This window comes from Adiantum capillus-veneris, chromosome 13 (genome assembly GCF_014529385.1).
Source record: "Adiantum capillus-veneris isolate H3 chromosome 13, ASM1452938v2, whole genome shotgun sequence".
Classification (NCBI taxonomy): Eukaryota; Viridiplantae; Streptophyta; class Polypodiopsida; order Polypodiales; family Pteridaceae; genus Adiantum; species Adiantum capillus-veneris.
Window position 1 is genome coordinate 81,705,601 of NC_140943.1, and position 15,867 is coordinate 81,721,467.

General features: G+C 41.7%; 1 protein-coding gene across 1 annotated transcript; it reads left to right on the forward strand.

Moving 5' to 3' along the window:
• The first annotated feature begins 9,352 nt into the window (after positions 1-9,352).
• LOC147444335 (linoleate 9S-lipoxygenase A-like) lies at positions 9,353-15,021 on the forward strand. Its single transcript, XM_086526983.1, has 9 exons — positions 9,353-10,094; positions 10,528-10,814; positions 11,525-11,765; positions 12,042-12,401; positions 12,809-12,894; positions 12,986-13,093; positions 13,211-13,506; positions 13,800-14,063; positions 14,143-15,021. Exons 1-9 carry the CDS (start codon positions 9,572-9,574, stop codon positions 14,897-14,899), a joined length of 2,922 nt encoding a protein of 973 aa, XP_086383109.1. The 5' UTR covers positions 9,353-9,571; the 3' UTR covers positions 14,900-15,021.
• Positions 15,022-15,867: the final 846 nt, after the last annotated feature.

The window sequence follows — 15,867 nt, forward strand, 5'->3', positions numbered from 1 at the left end:
CGATTTGGATACTAGTCACTTCTTCAAACCGCCTCCAGGTACGTAATTTTACGTTGTTAAGTATGCTAACTCTCTTGTCTACAACTCTGGATGTGTCTACTGCCATTCCAAAAGAGAACAACACAATTACAACCCTCTCCAATTTGTACGAGCATTCTATTTTTGTGCGACCCCCTAATCCGAATGGTTATTCTTTCAATTATACCTCTCTATGCACGCACACACTGCTTCGGCTTTTATTTCTCATTAATTTAAAAGATTTTTCATTATGATCATTTCTCATTAAGCTATACAGCTACTCATGTGAGCTAAGGTGCTCTAGGACAGTGAACAGCAGTTTGTAAGTATCCTCCAAATTTGTCTCACACATGTGATAAATGTTATATGCCTAGCCTAGTCCATGGTCACAACCACACAGATTCGCCGATTTAGGCAGTGTGTAGATACTCATCCTGGTGCAGATCCGTCGATTTAGGCAGTGTGTAAATGCTCACCTTGGTGTACATCCTCGATTTAGGCAACACCAGTTATCTGTACATGTGCAGATCCGCCGATTTAGGCAGCACACTGACAACTTGCAAATTCACAATTGTAAATGCAGATCCGCCGATATAGACAGCACTAGTGCAGATTTGACGATCTCGGCAGCACGCCTTATTGGTGTAGACTCGCCGATTGAGGCAACACCGATCACAAAATCATGCTGCAGTGGCTGGCCACCATTGTAACTGGTATGATTTTGTTACCCGGGTACATAATGAAAGTTATTTGGATTTGGACTTATATTGTGACATTGGAATTGGATTGGAATTTCGTATCTGATGATCATTTTGTCACGGCAGTGTTTATGTGATGGGACTTGACATTTATGAGATTGACGATGAGTGTGACCAATGATATCCTGATTCATCAGGATATAACATATACTGCTTATTCTAGTGGTATGGGACACTAGAATAGGTAGTATGTGGATGACGGCAGGCATAACCAATGTGTCTAATTTTATGGATTTTTCTTTTACTATTTGATACAGATTTCTAATCATTGTTTTTCACAAGTATTGTTTGCAGATTTTCATCTTCGCAACTGAGGACAGTTGCTTTCCAATGGAGAGGTATGTTATAGAATTGACATTTTATTATTTATTGCAGCTGACAGGTGGAAAAGACTTTACCAAGCTAGGCTACTGCAAAACGATATTATATTTATGTATATTTGATTATTCAAGTGCTCTTTATGAGCTTTGGCCATTTATGACCGGCCGGCCAGTTTGTACTCACTTTGACCATTCAAGAATCTATAAATTAAATACGCGCAAGAGGGAAATGGTCACTCTTGCACGGGGGGAGATTGCACCCAGTGTCTGTGTTCTTTTTCTCACCTCTCCTCTCTTCTCTCTCGCCGTGCCGGCGTAGCACTCCGCTCTAGGAGGTGCGCCTACACGCGTTCGGTCACTCTCTCCCGCTCTCTATCTCTCTTTGTTCGTGTATATTGTCGATTATGCATCTATGTGGTTTTCAGGTATGTCGATTAGTCTACTCTATGGTTTGTAGTATGCTATTTCGGGTATTTTGCAGGGAACTCCACGCCTCCAGTTGTAGCAATTGCGTCAACAATCATGTTGGGGTGACTGAAACTTCCGAAGCAGTCAACAAAGGAAGGAAGTGCAACAACCGTACAAAGCGCCTCAAGCTACGTGACACTTTTGGAAATTTTAGCATCATCCAACAGTGGACGACTATTGTCCCACAATATGGAGCTTGTTGGGTCGGGCTTAGGACAACAACAAAGTAGACGATGGCATCACTTCCTACCTTCGAGTGGCAAGAATGGTAGTGCAACTACCATGTAGCATTAGTGCCGCCATCAGACTACCTACCTTGTAACCACCTCAAAAGAAGGCGCAAGCTGATTCAAGCATGCACATGCTACATGCACTATTGCATGGGCTATCCTTAACATTCTAGGTTTGTGTTTGAGCCACAATAGTGGCTTGGCACCTCATTGCATAAAATTGGCTCTAGGACTATCAAATTTTCAAGAAAATTGTGATCACAGGAGGTCCTATGACATAGAGGAAAATTCTAGTATACCATTTATCCCAAAAAAGTGTAAAATTAACAAATTTAATTTTCTAAAAATAGGAAGAAGCCACAAAATGGCTTTTAAATTTAACAGCATACATGTTTTTTAGGCCTAAAACAATTCCTCCTTTTGGGAGTTCACACTCCTCCTTTTCCAGTGTAGAGTGACCACTGACTATAATTAACTCCTTCATGATTCCCTACATTTCATTTGTCTCACCCATATTGTAATTTTTTTTTTTCAAACTCACCAATTGTGAGTATTTATATTGAAAACAAAATATTACCAGTATAGCTTCATGCTTGCTTCTATATGGGCGGACCCTGATCTTGTGACAAGAGGTTTGGATCCAATGGCAGCCATGCAAAGGACTATTTGTTTCGTTTTGTTTATGTTTTATTGCAGGTTGGAGGGCTCTTGGCAAAATCCCTCTAGAATTTGGTATGTACTCTTTGGGTTGTGGGGTCCCTGTAAAACCCCATTTGTGATGATATTGCTGCATCCGATGGCAGCGTAGTGGTTGGCTGAGGTTCTGTAGGTATTGGCGTAGCAATTGGAAAGAATTTCTAAAACTCACCAAATAGATCCAATGGAGAAATAGCAAAAAAGATGTGATTACATGGGAGAGAAGAAAATAGAAATACACGACCCAACAATACACGAAAAAGCCGTGCGTGCAAAAATTCATAGTCTCCTTAACAAATCAAAGGTAGGATTGGGTGGTCATGTCTTGGGATATGATGGACAAAGTAGAACTCTACTCTAAAGGAGGCTCTTAATTGAAAGGGGACTATATTTCAAAAGGAAATGCTAGATCCAAGCTAGGTTTCTCTAAATCTTGGAGCTTGCGCTAGGGAGTTTCTAAGAAAGTGTGGTAAAGCAGCTTCATCATTGGATTTTCTAGAGACCTTCATGATCCACCTTGCACTGGTCCCCTTGGCTCTCTAAGTCAGGAGGGGGATCCTTGAATACCTTTTGGAGGGAAGTTGTCAGGCAGGCTAATTACAGAGGGATCTCCAAGCTAGCTCATCTTTGGGATGACAACAATTTTTGCTAGATGGATGTGGAACAATTGATGGTGCATCACAAGTTGAATCTAAATGAAACGATTCTGATTGATTGAGTTTCAAAAGCTCTATCCAAGTGCCCTAGTCTTGCCTCCAAGTCTTAGAACTCAATTGGAAAGCTTGGAATTGGCCCCAAGATAGGAATTTTGCATTTCTCAAAATTGTGGAAACATATAGCAGGTTAATCTATAGTGCCGAGTGGTTCACTCTACTGTACAAGTTGTGGAGGTCGAATTGGTATGAAGACAAATGTATAAGAAACATTTGAGAGGCAAAATGGCCAAGCGCAATAAAAATGGTCACTTGGAATGTACGGTGGGGAGATATCCCAATTGGAGACAAGACTCTTTTTAGAAGGCTTGGCCCAGACACTTGTATTGGATGTAAAGCAGTTTCGGATGATATTTTGCATCTCTTTAAAGACATTCCCTCCTTGCGGGTCTTGCCTCCAAAATCTACAAATGGGTGTAAGGATTTGGAAGGTGCTCTTCTTAAAATATGACTTGGTCTTTGGAGGGAGAAGGTTTCAAACCAAAAGAATTATGGTATGCACACAAATTACCAGGTACTACTACCTGAAGCAAATATGGAAAGCAAGGAACATTCAGGTATTCGAGAGAAACTCTCTAGTAGCCCCATTCAAGGATATTGTGCGTGAAAGCACGGAGCTCATATTTATGATCGATAGGGTCAAGAGTTGAGTCTAATGCGCAAGCTGAAGAATGGAAACATGTGCTAAATTGTATGATTGACTCGGGTTGATCATTGGTACACCCCCTTTTGTGGAAATCATGTTTTTTGAAGACACATATAATACTTGAGGTTCATTTTACATTCCTTGATGCTATAATATATCATCTCCACTCACAATTGTGAAATATGGCCAAAAACAAGAAAGTCACATATATACTATACCTTCAAAAATAAGCGTGCAAGATAGTGGTGCACCTTTTCATGATCCTTGATAAAAGCTAGATTATTGACTACTGCCTTGTGTGGGTCACCCTCAAGGGCTTTTCTATATGGCTTCAGATCCATGTTGACTCCATAGCGCCCTTGTTGGGTAGGGTGATGTGCGAAGTTGGAGCGGATAAGGTTAGGAATGGACATTAAGGTGGTGCGCATTTTATGGAATATGAGCAAGCCTATCCCTAAGTATATGGATCTGAACATGGAGAGTTTTGGAGCATACCGACAGGAATTAGCGTTTTCTTCATTTCCAAATGCCTGCTATATATAAGTGCTATAGAGTTGGGCACCATGCTAGGAGTTGCCCCGAGGTGGAAATTGCCCCTATTCCAAGGTTCATGACAACTTGGAGGCGAGTTACAAGGGAGGCCAAGCCTTATAGATGGTACTAGGATGGAAGAAGAGACCAAAAAACATGATGGATGTACAGGGTGGTAATTAAAGAAAAGGATAGTATTGCAATGAAGGTGCAAGAGTAGCCAGCTGCACCGGTTGGACCTCCTAATGAGATAAGCAAAGAGATTGAGAGCCCTTGTGAGGAGATGTAGGATAAACATGCATGAGGCGAATGGTAACACTGACTCAATCGTAGATGTCTAGCGAATCTTGCCAGCTTGAGTCGATTGCTAGCAATGCTCAGGATGTGAAATCAAAAGCCAGGTGCTGCTAATATGTACACAAACTGTTAGATTATGTTCCTTTCAGCAAGTGTGGAAGGCCAGGAACCATTGGGTTTTTGAAAATAACATTTCAATAGCTAGCTTCGCAGAGATGATCCTAGAAAGCAGGGACATGATTTTGGCCATTTGAAAAAGGAAGAACTCTAACCTGTGGAATTGTGCAATCCTAGCCGTCATAACCACTAACGATCGGTAAGGGAACATGGATTGTGGCCCGCCTCTGTCAAGAAATTTGTAGCTTCTTGATGTATCAAGCAATCTCTCAATGCTCGACACGAGCTTGGGGTGGTGACTATGCATAAATTATGTAGAGCGTGTGCGTTCAAGGACTATTTCTAAAACCCCTTAGCTTTTATTTTTGACAAATAAGATACAAAATTTTTCCTATTCAATCTGTACTTTTTTTTTCCCAATTCCATTTTATGGTACCCTTATATATGAATGTGAAAATGTGATAAAAAATTAAATTTAATAACCCATTCTCTTGCTCTCACGTGATAGTCACATAATTATTACGTGACCCGCACGAGGACATGTACTCTCTCTCTCTCTCTCTCTCTCTATATATATATATATATATATATATATACTCTCTCTCTCTCTCTCTCTCTCTCTCTCTCTCTCTCTATATATATATATATATATATATATATATATATATATATATATATATATATATATATATATATATATATATATATATATATATTGGAGAATGTACACACACACAAACAATTTTGAGTTTGACAAAAAATAAAGATTTTCTTCATCTAAAAGATATGTTGTTAGATTTTTTAAATGATGGCTAGATTAAATTTGTCTTAAATTTTATGCTTGTTGCTTGCACACCGCAGAGGTCAAAAGTCTTTGAAGGGATACAATTCGATAAGTACAATCACAATTTAGTTAAACTTGGTTGAGTCAGAGGGACCTTTGATGTGACTGTGTTAAAAACTAGCCTTGTGGTCGACAGGGTCTACATGCATACAAAAACCTTAAAGATACTTATTTTTCATTAATCTTGTTGCAAAGCAAGCATCAAAGGCTTCATCATGACTAATTCAAAGGCAAGAAAGCAGCTTTGTGATTTCATAATGAAGCTTTTGGACAGACAGGCGTGCTCACATGTATTGCTTAAATAAGACCAGACCATTTTCTTGGCCTTGATTTTTAAATCACACCAATAAGACAATCAGATTGATGCCAAAATCTAAGGCACTTATAAGAATGCATAACTAAAATACCCATTTTTAAAACCTCGGAGCTACTATCCAATAAAATAAAAAACCTTGGAGCTACTATCCAATTAAATTTATACAATCTGTTTTGTTTTAAAAAAGAAATGCTCATTTGAGTAAATTAACTAAAAATAATACATTCAAACCCCGGCATATTCTTTGCAAAGGGCATCCAACATACACAAAAAAGCCAGTCCAATGGGTTTAATGTATGTTTTTTTTTTTCACCATCAACACGAGGAATGTTCTAGCGAGAAACAATACACATATCATGTATTTACAATTGTACATTGTTGTACATTACACCCTTGAGGGGTAAACGCGAGAACCACCCCAATAGAGGAGGAGAATACACCCAAGAGAGCACAACTTGTGAGCTTCGAACCGTCAACCTTGGGGTTACATCACAAAAGTCTCACCAACTGAGCTACGCTTCTTGGGTAATAAATTATAATGTATGTTTTGAATAATTTTGAAAGGGTTGCCTCTTTAAACTCTCTTTCATGGAAGTAACATGTTTTTGCTTTCTAGTACCACACTAAAAAAAAACATTTGGTATTTTCTTCTTTTGCAAAGCTCACAATAGTGAGTGTCTTGTATTAAGCAAACAAAAAAATTTACAAGATACACCCTCCTCACAAATCAAGTCAAGGTTGCAAAAGAATTTCCAAAGTCACAGAATAGACCTGGCTGACAGGGGAGCCAGCCTCAGCCACCCCACTACAATACCAAACCACAACCACGGCTGACAAGGTAGCAACCCTACATACAAAACCTATCCACCTTTCATTGTCTAATGGCTCATTGTATCTTTACTTTCTAATATCCTTTACTCATGTTTTTTGTGAACGTCTATTTTTCTTTTATTATGGCAACTTTATAGCTCTAGGCCCAAACATGTAAAATTACCTAACTAGTCTCACCTCTAGCTACCATGGGAGTGGACCGCGGTGGGGATTGAGGGCCCTTACTAATCTCGAGTGCTAACAACCAGTAGACATTGTAGATCAATGTCAAAAGGAATCTTGGATACTTGAGATTACTTTGTCGCCCCTACCTGTTCCTACAATAAAGTGACTATATTTCATGAAGTGCACATAGGCGACATGGTTAAGGTATGTGCCTAGAAGACTCTAGGTTGTGGGTTCAAGGGTGCAAGGAGGGCACATGACCCGATAGGGTAGAGATTACTTATAGGGTTAGGGGCTAGTTAAAAGTCCAGTTCAAGGTTAAAAACAATTTTTAGTGGCAAGGTTGTGTTATCATATTGTCGCAAATATCTCTAATTTGGCTAATGTTCATCAAAGCTTTTTGGTGCTCATTTTTGTTCAACAACATGGTTGCTTTTGCCAGGCATTTTACGACGTTTTGGGATAATTTGTCCATTTTATGGGTAAAAATATGAGTAACCTTGCAAAAAATACATTAGAATGCCTAGAAAATCGAAAAAAGGTTGGAAATTTTGAAGGGCAAGAGTGCGTGTCAAAAATCAACCCTCCATATGAGTTGTAAATGCCATCGTTGGCAAAGCACCCAACATTGTAATCTTGAATTATCTTCGTCTTTGCCTTTTGATGAGAACATCCAATCACAAAGTGGTCAACTGTACAGAGAAAAATAATGGGTGCAATTTCAACATCTGCAAACTGGCACTTCTACCCTACCCGAGGTTACTTCGCCATAGTTCATTGTAGATTTTGACAGATATGATTATCACCCATGATTCTACGTGGTATGGCAGTTAGTGTTGAGGCATAACCAACCTCCTTCTTGAAGCTCGCAAAATAGGAAGGTGGGTCCCACTAAATCTTCCATGAGCATGGGCCAATGGAACCTATGGTGGGATGAACAAGAGCCGTAGATGTCGGGCAAAGTAATCTCTGGTAAAAGGTAAGCCGTGGTACACATCTCCCTTGTGTTTGGAAAGGTTTCCCTCAACTTAGCCCAGAGTTGGTTCAAAATTTAGAGTAGCCGGTTTATAACAGGGAAAAGGGAAGAAGAACTAGTGAAAAATATGAGAAAATAGTTCAAAATCCTAGAAATTTGGAAAGTTTTACTAGTACTTCCGATTTTTATCTTCAAGAGGAGGAAACATGGCCATCTAGAGAAAAAGACTTTCCCTAACTCTGCATGATCTCCCCCCCCCCCCCCCCCCTCCCCTTTTTGACTTTCCCTAACACTGCATGATCCCCTCCCCCCCCCCCCTCGCCCCCCCCCCCCCCCCCCCCCCCGCGTCACCATACAACTTTTTTAAATCTTCAAGAATTATAGTCACTAGTACGGCCGGCCACCTTCGGCGGCCTCTCTCTCTCCCCCTCTCTCCCTCTTTATCGCGTGCAAAGGGGCTTTTTTTAGTTTTGAACTTTAACCTTCAGGTCGCAGATTGCGACACATGTAAAGGGCTCCCCCTTCCGCCATATTATGTTAGTAGATTCATGTCAATTTTTGACGTGCGAAGTTTAAACTTGTTGCTGGGCGAAAGTAATCTTGGATACCAAGAGAGTACTTTCCTAACAAGTTCTAGAGCACTTGATTGATGTGGGTCATGTGACTACCCTAAATTGACAAGCGTCTTTGATCCCACTCGCCCCCCCCCTTCCCCCCCCTTCTTCATTACACATAAAACGCTCTCAAGGGATTTTATTTTAATGTCAAATAGGATAGGGTAAAGGGGCTGTATTAAGGACCTTTAACGACTTGTTGGTGGGCATTTTTGCTGCGTGCTGCTCTGTTTTGAGCATGAAGGGGTGCAATCGATAGCGTTACATAGCATCTACCTGCAATAAAGGTGATTTCGAGTGTGAGTCTTGACAAGCGGCGATTGCAGACAGTTTTTGAAATCTCGTGTACCAAAAAAGGCCTGCATTAGCACCACTGTCCAGGGCGAGTTTAAAGACTCTACTGCCAGCATGGCTTGAACTTGCATCGAACCACAAAGATTAGACCCCACCTGAGCTAGGCGTGGAAGTACACGTGCTTGGGTGTCCTAAATCTGGGTTTTGCTTATGATAATTTAAGGGTCCGCAGGTTCTTCAAGAGGCACCCACCCCATTATTGGCCCTTTTACCCCACAACTTTGACAAACATAAACTCGTGCAAGAGAGAACCTAACAAGATAGATATAAACAAATGTCTAGTAAGTTTCTACTGGGTAGGCAAAGCTTGAAATTGTCAAGATTGAGATTTCAAGTGTGCCAATTGGAATACAAATGGAATAAGGATAGGAATTCGAGAATGGGTTCACGTGCAAATTCTGACCCCAAGACTTGGCCTTTTTGAACACTGTAGTGCCCCCCCTTCCCCCCTCCCCAGCTTGCGCACACTCTCACTGTATTTAAGGAAGCAGGGACCCAAGTCACCCAACTCAATATCTCACACACACACACACACACAGAGAGAGAGAGAGAGAGAGAGAGAGAGAGAGAGAGAGAGAGGTCATTGTGTGTGTGCGTGCGTGCGTGTGTGTTTTGATCGTCTTGCAGCAGTCTCAGACCATTTACTAATTTTGGAATTAGCGATTGAGTTTCTGGCCATGGCCAGCACTCATAACTCATTATTATATATGAACCCACTCTCCTCTATATCATCTATTTCTAGTCAATTTAATGTGGGCTCAACTGCATCTAATACCCTCCTTAACATCAATGCTAATCCTGCCATAACCAGATCCCCCTCAACTCCCCATTCTCAACCATCAGCAGCAGATCATTGCCCTCAAGCTACTGGCCCTCTCCTACATTCGCCTCATTCGAGCTTAATGCGATCGTCTGCAGACGGTGGACGGCCTCACTCCAAGCGCGCCTCTGTTGTTCGCAATTGCAACTTGCTAGACACTATGGGCCAAAGCTTGACCTCCTTTGTTGACACTGTTTTCAATGGCACTAACAGCAGCAAAAGTGAGCAATTGGTGGAGCTCAAGGCTACTGTGGTATTGCGACGGAAGAACCTGTTCGATCTCGATCTCAATGATCAGCTGGCCGGCGTGGCCGATAACATTTCGGATTTGTTCGGACAAGATGTGGAGTTCCGGCTTGTTAGTGAGGATGTTGATGAAGGTGCGGACCGGCCTTTGAACAAGTAGTGAAGAATAGAAGAACTGATCATATATTCCTGCATGTATATTTGACTTCATATGCAAACTGTTGGATGCCTCATGATAGATATATTATTTTATATCAAGCTCTAGGGATTAGATGCAGAGAACAAAGCAATGTCAAAACCAAAATTGTGTGTGTGATTGCTGTGTGTGTGTGTGCGCGAGAGAGAGAGAGAGAGAGAGAGAGAGAGAGAGAGAGAGAGAGAGAGAGAGAGAGAGAGAGAGAGAGAGAGAGAGATGTTTGTGTACTATTGCAGTACGTGAGATTATTGATGAGAGAGAGAGAGAGAGAGAGAGAGAGAGAGAGAGAGAGATGTATGTGTCCTATTGTACGTGAGATTACTGATGAATTATAGAGCCATGCTGACCCTATCTCTTGCCTGCAAATATAGAGACTGGTGTGGGGAAGAAGAGTGGTGTGGCTACACTGGAGGGATGGTTGGCCAAGCAACTCCAGTTGACAGCTGATGACCAGGGAGAGACATATTCGGTCACGTTTAAGGTGGGCAAGGATTTCGGAGAACCCAGTGCCATTCTCGTGGAGAACCAGCATCCCAACTGGTTCTTTCTCAAGCACATCACCCTGCACCTGCCCTCTGGAGATAAAGAGTTCCCTTGCAACTCTTGGGTCTACAATCATGATAATTATGGCGCGCCGCGAGTCTTCTTTTCCAACAAGGTGAATTTGTGTATAAGATTGTCTGCATGCCATAGTCATCACACACACAGGTGAATATGCTAGGCAGCACATTCTCTAAGGGGGCACCCTAGCAAGCTGATGCATACAATTATTTCAATCACATGACTATAACTAAACATAAATAAGGCGATTAGGTCGAGTTTTGAACTGCTGATGGGATCTCAATCCAAGGTGTGTGTGTGTGTATGCCTGCCTGCATGTGTCTGAGAGAGAGAGAGAGAGAGAGAGAGAGAGAGAGAGAGAGAGAGGATAGGTTGCCCAGCAGTATCAATTTCAATATTATGCAGAAAGAATTAACTAATCAGATTCATGAAGCCATGCTGCAAAACCAAGGGTTTTAGAATACTGTAGACCTTAAATGTCAACCTTTTGATACATTCTCTACCTTGGTCTTTTTCTTGTTCAACCTTTTTCAAGACAGGACAGAGTTTTTTAATTTAATTAGGTATTTAATTAGTGTTAGAGACCTAGACTAGAGTTGCTGCATACACTAATTGGGTGTTTTTTTAACCATTTCTCTCACATGGTAGTCTCTGTGGAAGTGGGCAATTGTAAAGTGCAGACAAAAGGAAAGATTTGTATTTACTCACAATTTTACACACACATCAAGGCATTTGATCTGACATTTTGAGCATCAGATCAAGTACAAAGATGTACTAAAGTGGTCCTTTGCACTTTCTGTGACACAGGTATACCTTCCTGACCAAACCCCCAAGGGTCTTGTCGATTTGAGGGATTCCGATATGAAGCAGCTCCGCGGCAATGGCAAGGGCGAGCGCAAGCGGCCAGACCGCATTTATGACTATGATGTGTACAATGACCTGGGCAACCCCGATGACGATGAAGATCTTGCTCGCTCAATTCTCGGGGGCTCTCAGGACTTTCCCTATCCTCGAAGGTGCCGCACGGGCCGAGACATGACAAAAGCAGGCAAGCATTCTTCATTAATTACATGTCTAGCTGGTTACTGTTGGTATGGTGTCAATGGTTCTTATAATACAGACATACACATATTGCACTCACGTTTCTGTGTTTATTTGTGACCAATAGATTTAGGCATTCATTACCTTTGGGGTGCGTGTGTTTGCCTCTGTGTGTGTGTGTGTGCGCGCGCGCGCGCAAGCAAAAATGGCTTTGTATACTACACAAATATATGGTAGACATCAGTGACAAATAAATATCTCCCGGTATTGTGGCGTTGTGCAGATCCAAAGTCAGAGGAGCCAACAGGGTTAATAGAGCTGGTGTATGTGCCAAGGGATGAGAGGTTTGATCACATCAAGAAGGCAGATTTCTTGGCTTCTTCCATTAAATCCTTCTTACATGAGCTCTTGCCTACAATCGAGCGGCTTCTCCAAGGAAATGACGATTTCGACAACTTCCAAGACATCAAGAAACTGTATGACGATGGGTTTAGCATTCCGATGGACGATTTGAAGTCTGCCCTCAGCAGAAAAGAGAGAGAGAATGAGTTCAAGAATCCATTAGAGATTATCCGAGAGCTCACAGATGACGACTCAGGGGATGATAGCCTCATAAAATTCCCCAAACCACAACTAATTCAAGGTCTCTCTCACAAGAAGATTTAGAAATTTTCTCATGTAGGAAAACTAAGTCTTTTCCAGTGTTTTTCACACAATGCATAACATCATGAGCTTCTGCTCGAGAGGCACCCCATATCTAGCTAGGTACGATTGGGGGCAGGGGACCACCGGCCCCCCCACCGGGCCAGCGGCCCCTGCCCCCAATCGCACCTAGCTAGGTATGCGGTGCCTCCCTCACAGAAGCTCATGATGTTGAGGTAAGTCACAATGTGGAAATTATTCTGAGAATTTGTTCAAAACTTCTTGTCTCTCTCTCTCTCTCTCTCTCTCTTATATGTGCCTTTGTGTATGTATTATTAGGTTGTTTACCCTCTGTATGTGTACTTTTTTTTTACTCTTAACATGACATTACGAACAATTTTTTTCCAGACAATGAGAAAGCATGGAGTCAAGATGATGAATTTGCTCGACAAATGCTTGCTGGTTTGAATCCCGTAGTCATCGAGAGATTGCAGGTGCTTTGTTGAGTGCATTTACAGGCAGATAATCAAGAATACTATCAATGCACGCATAACGATAATTGCATTTACTTGTGTTCATTCGCAGGAGTTTCCTCCAATGAGTAAGCTCGACCCTAGTAAATATGGACCGCAAAAATCTGCGATTACGGCAGCCCAAATTGAGAAAAACATGGAGGGCCTCACAGTAACTGAGGTAAACATACAATCGAATACTCTATTTATTTGCTCACAGTAGGTTGTAATAAATGCAAAACTGACACTTTCTGATGATGAATTCTGATGTTTTCTGATTACTAATTCCGATGCACAGGCGCTAAACCAGAACAGGCTATTTGTGCTGGATTATCATGATGTTTATCTCCCTTACTTGGAGAAAATCAATGCATTGGAAGGGAAGGCTTATGCGACTCGAACAATTCTTTTTCTGTCAAAGCAAGGCATCTTGAAGGTGCTTGCCATTGAGCTAAGCCTACCCCCAAGTGCCGATGGGAAAACTTCTAAAAGAAACAGAGTTTTTACTCCAAATGGGAACTCTCAGCATTGGGAGCTTGCAAAGACACATGTCAATATGAATGATACTGGGTATCATCAGTTAGTCAGTCACTGGTAAACATTCTTACCTTCATTAAGTAGCTTGAGAGGTCGATGTTCACTCAGATATACAATTGCATTAATGTGCACACATATTACACAGATATTTGGAAAATACCATTGCACAACGCACACCACATTTTCCTAATTTTTGCAAAAAACTCGGTTCCCAAATAAATCCCCATTCATGATAAATTGTATGGCATCCCCTAGCATTAATTGCTTAATCATTATTATGACAAGTTTTATCAAGCGGCCCAGAAAGGCATTAATGCTGTAACATGTTAATCTCTTCTACATTTGGGCAGGCTTCGCACCCACGCAGCAATCGAGCCTTTCATCATTGCCACACACAGGCAATTGAGCGCCATGCATCCCCTCTATGTCCTGCTGCTGCCACACTTCCGGAACACAATGAACATCAATGCCCTTGCCAGAAAGGAACTTATACAAGTAGATGGGGTTATTGAGAAGGGCTTTTCTCCCGGTAGATATTCGATGGAGTTGAGCTCCGTTGCATACAAAAGTTGGCAATTCGATGAGCAAAGTTTGCCAGTTGATCTGATTAAGAGGTATGTCATGCCTTGTATTTACCCAATGACTTGAAGCTCTTGCACAATAGAAAACCCATTTTGCTTGAATTATGTGCAGGGGAGTGGCTGTAAAGGACCCGACTGCAAAGCATGGAGTAAAGCTACTCATAGAGGACTACCCGTTTGCCGTGGATGCTCTCGACATCTGGTTTTGCATCAAGGAATGGGTGCAAGACTATGTAAAGCATTTCTACAAGGATGGGGCAGCAATCAAGGGAGACGTGGAGCTCCAGAGATGGTGGAAGGAGATAGTGGAAGTAGGGCATGCAGACAAGAAGGAAGGGTGGTTATCAATGACAAGTGTGGAAGAGCTTGTAGAGGCTATAACCATAATCATTTGGATCGCATCGGCACATCATGCTGCGGTGAATTTCGGGCAATATGCGTATGCTGGTTACATGCCAAACAAGCCCTCAATGGGTAGGAAACTCATACCCGAAGAGGGAGAGAACAGTGAGGATGCGACCTTGTTGAGCTCAAACCCTGTCGAATACTTCATGCGGGCAGTGTCAAGGCAGTCTCAAGCAATTCAAGTCATGGCCGTGATTGAAATCTTGTCGACACATGCATCAGATGAAGAATACTTGGGACAACGCACGGAGACTCCTTTCTGGAGCTCAGACAAGGAAATGTTAAGTGCTTTTGAACGGTTTGGGAAGAGGTTGAAGACCGTGGAGGCGGATATCCTGAAGAGGAACCAAAACTCTACTCTCTTGAATAGAAGAGGGGCTGCAAATGTCCCTTACACTCTTCTGATCCCGTCCTCCTCTGAGGGCCTTACGGGTCGCGGAATTCCCAATAGCACGTCCATTTGAGCCTCACCTTCACACTCTTGTGTGTTCAGAAACAAGCCCCATTGAAATCCCAAATTGAACTGTGTATATGTAAACATAAAACTGCATTGTATACTTATGCATGCATCCCACTTTTTGCTCTGGCCAAGATTCAAAACCTTGGATTTTACTGTTTTGCAAACTAAAACGAGATAAAATGCAGCAGAAATATGCCCGTCCTTAATTACATAAACCCTGGAATATGGTTTTCCTTAATGTGTTGCCTCACACAAAGCATATGCCAAACGATGTTCGCATGCCGACACTCTTTTCGCCTGGAATGAAAGGATTGTAAGTCAACCATCACTAAGGGCCAAATGACAATATGTCACCATGTAAGTTATTTTTCTAGCTAAGAATAGCGCTGCCCGATGATCAGATATGAACATTCCTGTGGTAACAGTATTTCCATCACCTTAAAAATAACTCTTCTCAAAGAAAAAGTTTTTCCAAAACAGTGTGCAAAATGCGCACTCTACATAAACTATTCACCCGCAAACTCCATGCCATACATGCATATGACAACATCGCAATTTTGGATTATACATCCTTGCCTAGCCCCGTCTCTACAAAAGCCAATGTCCTGCTAACCGTGCATCACACATTCAAGTTCTAAGTATTATTTACCTTGTCTGGCCCTTTCGTATGACACACGTTTGGAATTTCAGCTTCTTTTTCAATGGGAACCCAAGCTTTTGTAAAGTAAACAGATTTGGATAAGGTTTACCAAGGACAATATGTCCATATCACAAGAAGATTCAGCAATTTTCTCATGTAGGAGAGCGGAGTCTTTTTCAGCATTTTTCATACAATGCATAACATCATGAGCTTTTGTTAGAGAGGCACCGCATACCTAGCTAGGTATGCAGCGCCTCCCTCACAGAAGCTCATGATGTTGAGGTAAGTCACAATGTGGGAATTATTGTGAGAATTTGTCCAAAACTTCTTGG